We start from the raw sequence: 15,339 nt of genomic DNA, 5'->3' as shown, positions 1-15,339 counted from the left end.
TCTGATTCAGTAGGTCTGAGGTGAGACCAGTGATACTGAATTTTTATACATTCCCAATTGATAATGCTGTTGGTCTGTCGACAACATTTTGAGTAGTAAGGTTCTACTCTAGAAACCCCATACACACAGGGCTATAAATTTTTTGCCAAATTTTAAAAAAGGCTTTTTTATTTAATATCATAATTTTGTAAAGAAAGGATATTTAAATTATAAAAAGAAGAGAATAATTTTAAAATAATTAATAATTATTAATAGTGAAGTGAATTTTTTACTATGGACTGACTTTGAATAGCCACTGATCTAAACAAAATAACTTATTGATAAATAACATTTTTCAAGTTTCAAAGAGTTGTAATAACCATTTGATTCTGTTATTGGTGGAAAATGAGTTCTTGAAGTGTTGTGAGGAGAAGACTTTCCTGGGACCTGCACAGGAGGGTGGGTTTCCATGGTAAACTTTATTGATGATGTAAAATGAAGGGGGCTCCCCTCCTGACTTCAAAATGTCCCATCTCTGTCCATCTTGCCATGGAAAAGGTCCAGCCTTGTCCTCGGCAAGGCCAAAACAAAAGCCAGTGTCCAGAGTTTCTGCTCCATGTTAAAGTCCAGTCCAGTCCAGTCCAGCATCCAGCTAGTTTAGCTTATGTTCCAAGCTGCAGTCCATCGCTATGCTGCAGTATTCAAGCTCCTTCCTAGAGCCTGCACGTGGAGTCAGCACAGCCATGGGCCATGCAGCTGCTAGGGCCACATTGCCATAGATAGAACAGGTGTGTGCAACAAGCAAGTGCGGTCATCAGGAGAGAAACAGAGAGAGAGAGAGAGAGAGAGAGAGAGAGAGAGAGCTTCTTTGTTCTCCTGGGATTATATTAGTTTGGGCTTGGACAGACTAGGTGCTTTTTCAAATTGGCCAATGAACTTCCCAAGTTTTCATGGACTTTGGATGGGTTTACACCCACTAGTTAGACTGACAGGTTTCTGTGGTCCAGTATCTTCCCCTGTGCCCCCCAACAATCCAGTACAGAGGGGGAGGCAGGAAGGGAGAAGCGTTAATTCCCTTGGTGGAGCAATGCTATAATCCCCTGGGGTGTGAGGCTATACATTTCTGGCTTAGCAAGCAGGCTCATGCTCCCCATTTTATTAAACTCAATGTCTAGTTCCCTTTCTCCCCTTTTCTAGCTAAATACTGATTGTAACAATTCTGAGGCAGGAGATAGACAGGAAAGAGGAAACTCTGGAGGTGCCCCAGGGCTAAGATAAAGGACATCGATACAGGACAGAGACCCAGTTCTAAGACCAGTTGTTCCCACTTTCTGGGAAAGCGCTGAATCATGGTGAATCATGAATGCTCCTTCGCAGAAGATGCTACATGACCCCTGCTTCATTATAATAGCATTATAGCAAGTTAACATTGTGGGACCCCCTTCCCCAGTGGCCAATCAAGGAAAATCATGGGAGCCCACATGTGCAGTAGCTTTAAAGTAATATAACTACTTGCACATGCACAATAAAACCCTGCCAAAACTAGCCAGGAAATATCCACCCTATTATTTATTATTACTATCGCTTAATAAATCTGCTCACTCTCTTTCTGCTATTGAAACTCTCTGTGTTCTGTCCAATTCTTTCTCTGTGATCACCAAGAACCTGGCTGCCTGTGCCCACCTGTGACAATTCTTCTATAAAAGTCAAATGTCTATCATTATTTATCAGGAACATACCGCCACTAGAACCAAACTAATATTGTTCTTGGCTTCTAAGTATTTTAGGTGAATCTTTTTCAAATCACTAGGACTATAGAAAGTTTATACGCAGTAGAAGGTAAGTGCTGTTTTGGAACATTGATATAAATTGATATTAGAATTAGCTCCCTCTTCATTTTATTGAATGTTTTTTATCAGATTTACTGTAGGTTAAATAAGTTTGTATTCTAAATTATTAGATAAAAGCTAGTAGCTTGGCAACTTTAAAAGGTAACTAGAGAACAAGTAAATGGTTAGTGAGAAGAGTAGTACTGAATTTTAAAAGGATGAAAAGACTAACTACAGTTTAAATATGTAAACTAGCAATATGACAAAAAATGTACAATAAATTCCAATGAATTCTTAAGGGCTTTGCAGGCAGGGTCGATATTTTGTACATTTTGGAATTCCCACAGTGCCTAGCGATACGCAGGGTATGTGCTCATTGGCCAGAAGAAGGGAATGTAAAATCTGAAGGAATAATAACAGCTAATGACAAAATGATGTTTCACTTGATAAAATTTTAGTTAAATGAAGTGATAGAGGAGCCAGAAGTATAATTACCACATTTATCTCATAGTGCCAATCTACAACATAATGAGGCAATCGGTATTAGTGTCTATGTTTTCAGGATGCAAAACGGAGGTTCATAGAAATTAAGTGATGGAAAACTAGAAACAGCTAACAGAGAAAAGCATCACTGCCAACCTAATGTCTCTAGAGCAGTGATTTTCAACCTTTTTCATCTCATGGCACACATAAACTAATCACTAAAATTCTGCAGGACACCAAATTATACATATTTTTTGCCCATCTGACAAAAAATAGGTATAATTTTGATTAATTCACACTGGACAGCTATTGTTGTGTTGGCTGTTGTCATTTTTTTATTTGACAATCTAAGGGAAATGAGGTCAGTACCTCTGACTAAATAGTCAGGTATTGCATGTTTTGAAAATTCTTGCATCACACCGGTTGAAAATTGCTCTTCTAGAGAGTAGCCATAAATTGAGATATGTCAACTCAAACTTTATGTCCTATAATACACAAACTATATATGGAGATTCTGTTCCCAGGCCACAAGAAACTAGCCATTAATATTAATGACTACCATACATTGTAACTGTCAGTCATTGTGAAAAGCACTTCTTACCAAACAACTAATTTAATCTTCATGATAACCTCATGAAGTAAAAAATAAAAATTTATCTTCAATTTACAGAAGAGGAAACCCAGACACTAGAGCTGAAATGGATTTCTGCTCTGACTACATTTCCATGCCATTAACATAGTTATACTGTGAAAATACCAAAACTGATCATAAAAGTCAACAAAGATAAAAGAAACCACAAACGTGTAAAACTAAACACAATATGAGAACTGCTTTGTACATATGAAAGCTTTGGGGAGGGGGTATGGGGACATGTAATAGCATCAACAATAAAAATTTTAAAAAATAAATAAATAAATATACATATGAAGGGATCCCCCCGAACCCAACATATACTTGCCTAGCCAAGGTTTCTTAAAGTGTGGGTCAATGAAATTTAGACTAAAGACATCTTTATCTGGTAAATCTCCCTAAGGAAAATATTCTTCATTGTTCCAAAAACTTGAAAAATTATGTCTTTGGGATTATGTGTATTTGTATTATTTTTGCTTCTGTGTTTCTCTATTAAAAGTGTTGTTTCTGTGATTTTTTAAATTTAACCATGATAGGGAGATACTAAAAAAAAACATTGTCAAGCTTGAATTAATAAAGGTTGGTTGTATAGAATGTATATGAATCATGCATATTTAAGTGACAGCTAACAATTAGGGAACTATCAATTTCCAAGTCAATATTAAACTTTAAGACTACATACTCAAAATAGAATCACTGACTGTAAGGTTGAAAAAAAAGATAATGAATTTCTTCAACACAATAAAAATTATTTACTTTTGAGTAATGCAAAAAATAAGCAAAGACGTTCCTAAACTTAAATTAGCATCTTTTTTTAAACAAAGGTTTAATTTACTTATTTTCAGAGAGAGGAGGGGGGAGGGAGAAAGCGAGGGAGAGAAACATTGATGTGAGAGAGAAACATCAATTGGTTGCCTCTCATCTGCGCTCCAATCGGACACTGAACACACAATCTGGGTATGTGCCCTGACTGGGAACCAGAACCAAAACCACAACCTTTTGCTTTGTGGGATGATGCACAACCAACAGAGCACACCAGTGAGCGCTAAATCAGCATCATAAACCCAAAATGAAAATTACTGTATCTATATTTTTATTTCGGGATTTTAAAAAACAGAGTACATATATCACACTTTGTCGCAGTGTACATTTTTAATATTTGCAACTTATTGCACGACAATTATATCTCAATAAAGTTGGAAAAACAGAAAAAATTACTACATGGTTAGGTCCTGTGGAAAATGCTTTCATAAACTTGTAAGCAGAAACAATTACCAGACCTTTTTTCAGGGCCACTGAAATTCAGTGGGATAGAAATATTCAATGTTCTTATCGTGTATAGAGCTAGGTCAAATAGAAAACCATACGGAAAAAGCGAAATGAGCTTTTAAAAAGTTTTGAACTGAATCATGGACATAAATGTGAGAATAGCTTCATGAGTCTGTGTAGGCAAAAAAAAAAAAAACCCAAAAACCATGGCACATAAAAGAAACTTAATGGAGCTTCATTAAAGGAAGAATTGTTGAGCATTAAAGCTGCAAGCAAACTACATACTAAAAGGAAAATATATGCAACATGTTCAAGGTCTGTCTGGAAAAAGTCCAGCCATTGTTAATATAACGGGAACAGTTTGCACTGCCTAGGTATAACCTGGCAGCCAAGGAGAGTGGACTGGAATACGCATGCGTGAACAATGACAACTTCACTGTACTAGTCCATGGACAGTAGATGCCATTGAGTGAGCATGTGTACTGTGTGGCCATCTCATTCAAAGTGATTGAGCAAGTAGAACAACAAATCTGCATCAAGTTTTACATTAAGCCTGAACATTAAGTTTGAACATTCCTCCACGGAAACTATTCAGATGATTCACAAGCCCACAGCTACGGGCAACTGGTGATTGGCAGCTTCATTATGACAATATGCCAACTCATGGATCACGACTTGTGCACAGTTTTTTGGCAAAACATCAAATCACCTAGGTGACTCAGCCCCACCACAGCCCAGATTTGGCACCCTGCGACTTCTGTCTTTTCCCAAAACTAAAATCACCTTTGAAAGGGGAGAGATTTCAGGCCGTTGATGAGATTCAGGAAAATATGATGAGGCAGTTGATGGCAACTGGGAGAACTGTGTGAGGTCCCAAGGTGCCTACTTTGAAGGGGACTGAGGTGTCTTTGTCCTATGCACAAAGTTTTGTGTACCTTGTATCTTCTTCAATAAATGTCTCTATTTTTCATATTACGTGGTCGGATACTTTCTGGACAGACCTCATATTTCTGGCAGTGGACTCATATCCAGACTATTATAAGCCTCCTATAAATAAAAAAAAGACTGGCAACACTTCATGGACAAAACACTTGCATAGGCTCTTCACTGAAGAAGATATCCAAATGACCAATATGCATATAAAAAATTGCTGGACAACATTAATTATCAAGGGAATGCAAACTTAAAATCACAATGAGAAATTAATACAGCCTCATCATAATGGCTATGTGTTTGCAAAAATGTAGAACAACTAGAAATCTCCCACATTGCTGGCTGGGGTGTAAATTGATATACTTTAGAAAACTTTTTGGCAGTATCTCATGAAACCAGTATCCCTGTGACTGTGCACTTCCAATCTTGGATGTGTTTCCAACAGGAATGTGTGCGTAAGTCCATCAAAAGATATGCACCTGATTGTTCACGGCTACTTTGAGAATACCCTCAAACTGTAAACAACACAAAAGTTTAAACTGTGGTATGGCAAACAATGGAGTACTAATCAATGGTGGGAAAAAAATATTCTCTGTGGTCATGTGTTTTTCTCGCAGTCTGTTCTGCTGTTGCTGACTAAGGAATAATCAAGATCAGTTCTTGAAGACTAGGGGGAAAGGACAGGGAATTAGCAAAGTGATGGGAAAAACCATACCCTCATTCTGAAGCCAGATACACTGCAATTAGACAAAAGAAAGCAGTAAGAATTATAAATACAAAAGGTAATTCTCAATACAAGATAAGAAACACGTGTTTCTATTAAACAGCATATTGTCTGCAATGTGTATGGAAAAATTGTTTTAGCCTTCAGGTGCAACTTTACAAAAAGAGCCAGGTGGTGTAACAGAATAGTTTCCCAAGTAGTCACATAGACATTTGTCTTCCAAAATAGATCAACCTAATTAAGTCAGAATGATTTTTCTTCAGAAATCTTTGAGTCATCAACCTTTGATAACTATGCATCCAAGATTGCAGCATTTGAGACAGTAAATCAACCCATGCAAAGTAGTTAATTAATTTCTACAAGAATGCATTGGCAATTTTCCTTCGTCTCGGACCCCTAGTTACCATAGTCCAGGGGTGGAGGAATGCTAGAGCCCTGGGACCCGGGAAGAGCGTTGGCCCCAGCTCCCAGGAAAGCCGAAGCTGATTTCCTCCCCTGAGAGCCTACGCCCAGCCGTCAGGCTGCAGGTTCCGATCGGGGTGAGGGCTCCGCCCCGCCGGCCCAGCCCCGCCCCGCCGGCCCAGCCCCGCCCCGCCCCCACAGCGTCGGGCCACCGTGTCTCTATGGAAACGGCACCCACTGGGGCGCAGCAGAGACCACAATGGCGGAAGGGGAGCCGGGTGATTTGGGGGGCTATTACTTCAGATACCTGCCTCAGAAAACCTTCCAGTCTCTAAGCACCAAGGAGACCACCAGCCGGCTCCGCCAGTGGTGAGAGGCCAGGGGCGAGGATAGAAGAGCCCCCGGTCGTTCGCGGCCGTGGTGGCGCCGGGCGTCGAGGCGGGCCGGGTTGGGGCGGCCCCTTCCTGGGCGAAACCGCGCGGCAGCAGTGACACACGCGCAGGGGTTCCGCGCGTGGGACTGGCCGGAGCTGACTTTTTTTCCCTCCTCTGCTCCAGGTCCATGCTGGGCAGAATCGAGGCACAGGCGTTCGGGTTTGACCAGGTGTTTCAGGCCTATCGGAAGGATGATTTCGTTATGGTTGGTATGGGCTTTGGAGACTTACTGGGTCTCTACTGATTTTGATTTTTTTTTCCCGCTTAGGCATAGATTCTTGTGAACACTCGATTACTTAGTGACGTCGTTTTCTTGGAGCTTGAGAATAATGAAAGATGCAGGTGATAAATTTTAAAAGGATCTTTTATATTTCCCATCGCCATACATTTGCTCATCCTCAGTATCCTTCCATAGAGATCTTTACGATTTGGGAAAGTCAGTCTCTTTCTCTCTGGAGAATCAGTCTCTACCTCATTTTTTAGTGTTATTACCCAGCTTTATCACCAGCTTTAATTACTAGGCTTAGCTTCAAATTACTTTTGGTTCCTCGAAATCAAATCAACCTTTGTGAGAGCAGGTTCCAAATGAGGAATTCCAAAAAAAGGAATGTCTTTAGCTACTAGAAATGAATGCTTTGAAAAGGGAAAAACTTGAAAGTACAAGTTCGGGTGCATTAGTTAAAATTCATTCATGGTATTTTAATTCCTGGGTGTTTTCTCCTCAGTCAAATGGAAAATGATGTTACGGTCTGTGATACTATCTTCGCCATTCTTGTCCTCAGGCGTTGATTTATTCACGCATTCTCAAACACTTCCTAAGGGCCTACCCCGTGCTGGAAGTTCTGTCAAGTGCTGGGGATACAAGACCTAACAAGACAGACAAGCCTGGCTTTCAGGGATCTTACAGGCCTGTGGCAAGGCTGCCAATAAGTGAAGAAAATAGCCTAATTAATAAAATTTTTACTGTGACAGTATATTAGTTTCCCAGGGCTGCTGTAGCAAAGTGCCACAAAAGAGGTGCCTTAATGCAACAGAAATGTACTATCTCACAGTTTTAGAAATGAGAAGGTCAAAGTCAAAGTCAAAGGCAGGGTTACGCTCCCTCTGACATCTGTAGGGAAGAATCGTTCCTAACCTTCTCCTAGCTTCTAGTGGTTGTCAGCAGTCCTTGGCACTCCTTGGCTTGCAGCTACAGAACTTCGGTCTCTACCCCTGTCAAAGTCACTTAGCCCTCTTCTTTCATGTGTCTATGTCTATGTGTCTTTTTATAAGAACAGTACAATATTAAGGGTCCACCATGCTCCAGTAAAACATCGTCTTAACTAATTATATGTGCAACAATCCTGTTTCCTACTAAGATCACTTTCTGAGGTTCCAGAAAGGACATGGATTTTGGTGAGCACACTAATTCAACCCTTAACAGAGGGTAAATGGGTTAAATGTCTACTTCTCTTTCCCTAAAATAGTGTTACAATGTTAATATTATGCCATTATACTGCTGTTGATGATGACATTTCTCAAATATCATGGTTAGATTTTTATAGTTTTATATTTTTCATTTATGCTAGCACTGGCTCTCAAATTAATGATTTTTTTTTAAAGAAGAAGATCAGGATTTAATTCAATGAATTTGAGAGTGCTATAAGTGTTTTAATGTAAGTCCCTTATTCTTACTATATCCCTGCTGGGAGTTGTTTAAAAGATCTGATCTCAGCTTGCAAAGCATATACAGTTTTGGAAGCTAGAAATGTAAAATATTCTTTACAACATAACAACATAATTGCCATAATGGGGACTATATCAGGTGCCCTAGGCACAGGAAAAAAGACCACCCAGTGGAGGGGCATTGGTGTTGGGAAAAATTTCATGGGGGACATTGTAGAATCCATTTGGGCTGTGCAGGAGACACAGAGTTCATCAGTAGATTCAAGACTCGTCCATAATGCACAACCAATTTCCTCAATGCCAGGCAGTTTTGTCTAATACTCAAAATCTTCATATGTGTTTGTCCTAATTTTTTTCCTTTACAGTAGATGGTATTATTCCTGTATTTCAGTGCAAAGACATGTGCTCATACAATCATTATTTTTACTCATGTAACTAATTTGGAGGAAATAAAGCATTGTGGCTAAGGGCATGGCCCAGAGGGGGATTTGCATTGAAGCTAATGAGTCTTCAGGGCCCCTCACTGAAGCTCCTTGCTTGCAGAAGCCCCTTCCGAGGACCTCTGACTCTACCGATATGGTCGCATGGTCATGTGTCTTTGCAATTTTTCAGAAATAGATGTTTTTGTATTCTTAGAGCCCCTAAAATTGTGTAAGCTTAAGGTCATATAAAACCTAGATCCTCTTGATTTGTCCTCTAGTTAGCTGTCTGTTCAAATTCCAGTTCTGCCACTTACATGATACTGGGCAAGTTACTTAATCTTCTTCAGCCTCCATTTACTTTTCTGCAAAATGACACATAAGTATGTTTGAACATAAAAATACTACTGAATATCTGGGAGAATTGCTATGAAAATTAAGGGAAATAATATATACAAAATACTTCACATATACCTGGCTCATATTGTTAACATTTGTATACTACTTTATGAAGTGTTTTTCTATAGCAATAATGACTCCTGTTTGCCATATTAGCTTTCAGCACTTTTTATTCATTTGTCACTAATCTTTACAACAATCTGGTAAATTTGGTATTCGAAGCACCATTTTATAGATGAGCAAACTAACGCTCAGAATGGTTATGTAATCTGTGCAAGAATGCCGACCAAATGCCAAAATCCAGGCCTTCCGACTTAAACATCCGTGTCATTTCTACAATACCATAAAACATCGTAACTAAACAGTGGGTATTGCTTAAACTAGAATTCCAGATTTGGGATTTTTCCTTTCAATTTAAAAACAAATATTGTTCCAAAGCTCATATGTGAAGTAGTAAATGATTGTAAAGAAGGAAGGAAACATTCATATAGCATATATTTCTTTAGTTCCTAGATTTGTACAGATAAGACAGTTAAGGAGAAGGAAGCACCAACAGTTGCACTGCAGAGTGAGCAGTGATACCGTGTGCATCGTGTGCACAAGGTACTGTGGTGGCACAAAAAAGGAAGTGATTGTTTTTGCCTGAGGTGTTCAGAGGAGGGTTTCCAGAAGACAGGTCACTTGAGAGATGTGAAGAAGTTTGTCAGGTAGACAGAGTTGGGGAACAGCATTAGAAAGATAGGTGGAATGATACTTTAGAAGAACTTTTTGAGCCATGCAAAGGAGTTTGAGCTTTATCTAGCTATTGAGGAGTAACTGAAGGGATTTCAGCAAGACAGCAAAATGTAAAGTACTGAGATCACTGTGGCAGAAGTGTGGAGGGTAGATAGTTAGGACTGAGTCTGGAAGCACTGAGACAGTATATAGTGATGGTGTCAATTAAGACAGTTGCACCAAGAAAAAAACAAAGTAGCAGCAGAATGGCCTGGAGAGATGTTTAGGAAAAAGGCAATACACAAGTACTGATAAAATCCTGAGAGTAAAGACTGAGGCAGAGGGGGACATGTAGGATGACTAAGTTTCTGATTTGCTTGACAGGTGGCAGATGATGCCATTAAACACATAGAAAATACAAAATGAGTTCAATTTTAGGCACACTGAACATGAGGTGTATCTAGGTGGCAATATCCTAGATAGTTGGATATAAGATCTCACTTTGAATCTTAAGGGAGCACTGGGCTCAGAATACAGTGTTGGCATCTTCACCATAGGATTAGGGATAATGAGGGGAATCTTCCACATAAACTGCAAGGAAGATCCTTAGTTAACAGAGCTTTCCTAGGGTCTGCACAACACTTCTGCGTACGTCTCATGACTAGACTCTGTATACACCTCATGGCCACATACCACAGAGACTAGAAGTGCAGACTTGTAGCTGAGCAAGTGACTTTCCCAAATAAAATTGGTATTCCTTAAGGGAGAAGAGAGGATTGATATTGGATCAGAAACCATCAGTGTGCCATATAGATGAAATATAAGTAGATATTTGACTCTATGTGCGGCATATAGTAGACATACATTAAAAATTATAAAGAAAATATATTAATTTAGAAATATTTTTCAAACCTTTTTTGAAACAAGTTTATTCAGATCTTCACATGCATTTTATCAGCAGTATCTTTGTTATCACTGTAATTAGTTTATGAATCACCTAATATTTTTCCAAAACACATCAGCTTTCCTAAAGCTGTTTGAGATAAAGAGAATCCCTTCTAATGCCTCACTGGAAATTCTCTAACAAACCCAAATTACCATTTGCATACATTAGGGTAGGGTGGTTTTTTTTTAATTAATTCTTTAGATGTGTAATTTTAATCCCAATAACATAACTATCATATTCCTTTATTTGAGGGGCTTTCATAAAGACTTACTTCCATTGGCTCCAGATCAATTCACTGCAGGCCACTTAGCCTACTTCTGTTTATAATGATACCTAAATGTAATTGTAAGTTGACACTCGCCTGGAAAAATTGCTAAATCTTAATTAAATGTCCCCCTTTTACTGATTTGTACAGAAGACCTCTTAAAAAGTATTCAAAACCAGTCCTGATTGAGGTTAATTCCAGCTTGTTACTTTTCAAACATGTATGTTACATAAACTAAAATACTTGCACATATACTCTTTACTTTGAAAGACTTTGTAGAACATAAGGCAACTTTTTTTTCCTGAGGAATAATTTTGAGGAAAACTTACTTTTTGTGATTGGGTGTGTATGATACCTGTAACATGTTTATCTTTGTCCTCCACCACTAAACGTAAACTCCATGGGAATAGGGACATTGTTTTGCTTGGCAAAGTGTAGACACTCACAAATACTTGTTGAATGTATTAATCTGCACCCCACACAGCCGGTCCCTTCACTGTTCCCTTTCTCATTAAATGACATTCATTCTGCGTGGTGCTTTCATGCAAAATTTCCAGGAGTCATCTTTGACTCCTCTGGCTCCCTTTGTCCCTGCCTCCTAAGTATTCATTTAATCCATCTATTTCTGTACTTCCCTACTTGCTATGGGCTTGACTCATGTATCAGACCTTCCTGGGTTACAGCGGAAGCCTCCCTCCTACCCAGTCTCTGAAGCCCTTCAATTCATTCTCTTTACTACAGCCAGAATGAACTTTTAAAAAATAACTCCAATCATTTTTTCTGTGTTTAAATCCCTTAAATGTCCTCTACTGCTCTTAGATAAAATACTGATCAATCTAGGTCAATTTTAGATCAAGATCAAAATTTTTGACTTGACCTACAAGGTCTACTTTAACTCCCCAACCTCATCTGACCATTACCCCTTGGACTCTGGTCACACTGAACTTCTCTACTTTTCTTGAATGGGATGCCCCCTCCTTTCTCACATGAAGGACCTTAAATTCGCCATTTTCTCCACCTTAAAAAAATATTATCTTTCCAGTGTCATGCTAGAACCAGATCAGCACAGCTTGACTGCTAAATTTTCAGGAATTTTTGCTGATTGCTAAACCTTTAGCTTAGAATCCACCCTGGAAATCAGCAGATGCTATGAATCAGGACTTTTTGTGGGGGAGGAAGGAGTATCAGTTGTTAAACATTGACCAGTATGCCCCTTTGGCCAGCTACCTGCTGCTCACCTTTTCGATCTAAACCTAGATGTTCTTTCTGCATTAACCTTTCTTCCCAACATCATTAGATTAGATCAGATCTTCCTGTTATGTACTTCTGTAACACCTTCCACTTCTTAATAAAATCATGGCATGTAAGTAATATCTCCCTTTTCAGTCTGTAAACTCCATGAGGGAAGGAACTGTGTCCATTTGATTTTGGAGTTAGGAAGTCAAGTGTATTTTTAATTGAGTAAAGGGAGCAGGAGCCAGACACATAAGAGTAACTGGTAGAGAAGTGAAACAGATAGATTCCTCTTTCAAGAAGCTATTTAGGAAAAGAGTGATAGCTTGAAAGGAATGTTGAAATAAGAGAAATATTAAACAATCTAAGCACAAAGAACAGTTCATAGGGTCAACAATTATCATTTATTCCCATCTAATCCTGTCCTATACCTTCTCCACCTGCCCCCCACTCCCACATCATTGCAGCCACCGCTTCTGAGATAACTTTCGTCAATGTTTGGTACATATTCTTCCATACTTTTCTTTACGTTCATATAAGTAGAGGCTGTATCTTGTTTTTTATCAGGCACATTACTCTTAAACTACTCTTTCTACCCAAAAGGCTTATGGTTTTCCTTCAGAGTCAATACAGCAGATGTTTATTGAGTAACTGCTCTGTGCCAGGCCCTGTTCTAAGTCCTGAGAAGCAGGATAGCAGTTAGTAAGAAAAACAGGGCTCCTACTTTTTGGAGCCTACATTCTATTCTGATACGTACTTTCTTTTCAGTAACAGAATACCATCTAGTGTAAATGTACCGTATTTTATTCAACCCTTTGGTTGATGGACATTGAAAACCTGTTTCCAGGTTTTTACACTGCAAATAATGCTATAAAAAAATTCTTATATTGTAATAAATCTTAATCTATCGGTGGTTTTATTTCTGCAGGACACATACCCAAGAGTGGAATTTGTTGGATCATAAAATATGCATGTTTTTAATGTTCAAGATTAATATCCAGTTACTTCCCGAAAGGTTGTAAAAATCATACTTTCACCAGCAGTGTGTGCCAGCGCATAGTTCCCGGTACTTTTGCCAAAGTCACCAGTCTTTAAATCTTGCCAGTGTAATGGTAAAAGTAATGCCTTCTGGGGTTTGTTTTTGTTTTTGTTTTTGTTTTCATTTCTCTCACTGGTCTTGAAGTTGAGCATCTTTTCATAAGTTTATTGGCTATTTGTATTTTTATGTGACTTTTTATATCCTTTGGCCATGTTTAAATTGGACTATTTTAAAAATCTTAACCATTGGGAATGTTAGCTCCTGTTTCTTAAATCATATTTGTTGCAAATATTTTCTCCCAATCTATTATTTTCATTTTCTTTTATTGCTCTCATAGACATCATTATTTTTACTGACTGCCTAACCCCTTTTGAACATACATATGGTTTGGGGGTAATTTTATTTTTAGGAAGTCCAAAGTAAAACCTACAATACTTGCCTCCTTTGTACTCAGCACAAACCTGGGGTCCAGGTTTACCAGTCAAACTTATCAGTGCAAGACTGGGATTTCAAAGTGAGCAACTTAAGGAAAGAGGTGCACAGAGAATCCATTTCACTGGCAAAGGTGATGGCAGAGGCATTCAGCTTTCAGGCGGGGCAGTCCTGGCACAGCAGTGGCTTTAGTGAGGAGAATGGGTGGTGATCACTTCCTTTAGTGCTTGATGGGGCTGCAGCGAGGAAACCTGTTTCCTCATCAGGGCAGTTCTGTGTAGGATTTTGGATTGTTCCCAGAGCTGCGCCTTTAGCCGATTCTTTCCATCTCCTGAAAATTGTGTGCACTGCCTGAGATACTTCAACAAGTTCTCTTCTGATCATTTCAGCCTGGGTTAGCTGCCAGTTCTTGAAACTAAAACTTAACCACTTTATTGTGTTTTGCCATATAGAAAATTTTTATTTTTAGAAAGTCAAACCTATGACTTATCTGTGGTGCTTCCTGGATAGAATTAAACTGACAATCACTATTATATTTTGTTCTAGTTGTAGTCCTGATTACCAAGACAATTAATTGGGAAAACAAGAATGAAGGAAAACAGAATTTTCAAGCATTATGTAACCTCCTCCTTTTCATTGTAAATCATTATTTTCTATTTATTAAGTGTCAAAGATCTATAATTTGATATACAGTGTCATTCATACTGTGCCAACTTGAAGGTAACAAAACTTCATTTCTTTATAAAGCATTTATTACTTAGGCATTTTATCAATTTAAAATTGTATTTCCCCAATTGAATTAAATGAGATTTTACTATAGTTATTTTAAAAGTTAGGTCTTATTATTGTTTATAATAAAATATCTAATTTGTTTCCCTCACATTTGTATTTTAGGCTTTTTTCAAAGACCCAAATGTTATTCTTAATTTGAAGTTACTTTCAGATTCTGGACAGTGGATTACATTAGGTAAATACAATTTATTTTTATCTTTTCAGATGACTATTTTACTATTATAACAAAATTTTGCCTCAGGAAACTTTATTAAAATACAAATTGTGAATAGTCATTTGTTTGATAACATCAAGGTCAAATGTGGTTAGCTGTGCCAGGTTTGCCCTGCATCTTTCTCCTGACGGAGCACATAAGAGCAATTTTTCTTTTTTCATGAATTTGGAAAATACTTTTTTTTTTGTACCTTCCATGGACTCTGCCAGGTACAGGGAACACTAAAATGAATGAGAGCCCTGGCTAGTGTAGCTCAGTGGATTTAGTGCCAGCCTGCGAATCAGAGGGTCACTGATTTGATTCCCGGTCAGAATGCATGCCTGGGTTGCAGGCCAGGTCCCCAGTGAGGGGGGGGTGCGAGGGGCAACCACACATTGATGTTTCTTTCCCACTCTTTCTCTCTCCCTTTCCCTCTCTAAAAAAGAAAATCTTTAAAGAAATAAAATGAATAAGAGAAAACCTGTACTCAAAGAACTTGATATGTGAAAAATATGTGCAATAATGTATCACAGGTGCTACCATAAGAATGGGAGCAAA

The 15,339-nt window shown here is 38.5% G+C and overlaps 1 protein-coding gene across 1 annotated transcript in view; it reads left to right on the top strand.

The window, feature by feature from the left end:
- Window positions 1-6,466: 6,466 nt before the first annotated feature.
- The window catches only part of CFAP300 (cilia and flagella associated protein 300), a 30,363-nt gene continuing 21,490 nt past the window's right edge, over window positions 6,467-15,339 (top strand). The window contains exons 1-3 of the mRNA XM_024574642.4: window positions 6,467-6,619; window positions 6,808-6,889; window positions 14,691-14,763. Coding sequence (XP_024430410.2) covers window positions 6,510-6,619; window positions 6,808-6,889; window positions 14,691-14,763 — 265 coding nt within the window. The 5' untranslated portion in view covers window positions 6,467-6,509. The remainder of the gene's footprint in view (window positions 6,620-6,807; window positions 6,890-14,690; window positions 14,764-15,339) is intronic.

The sequence above is a fragment of the Desmodus rotundus genome, chromosome 5, assembly GCF_022682495.2.
Source record: "Desmodus rotundus isolate HL8 chromosome 5, HLdesRot8A.1, whole genome shotgun sequence".
NCBI lineage: Eukaryota > Metazoa > Chordata > Mammalia > Chiroptera > Phyllostomidae > Desmodus > Desmodus rotundus.
Note: the sequence above shows the minus strand (reverse complement) of the source record. Positions and strands in the feature narration are given on the sequence as shown.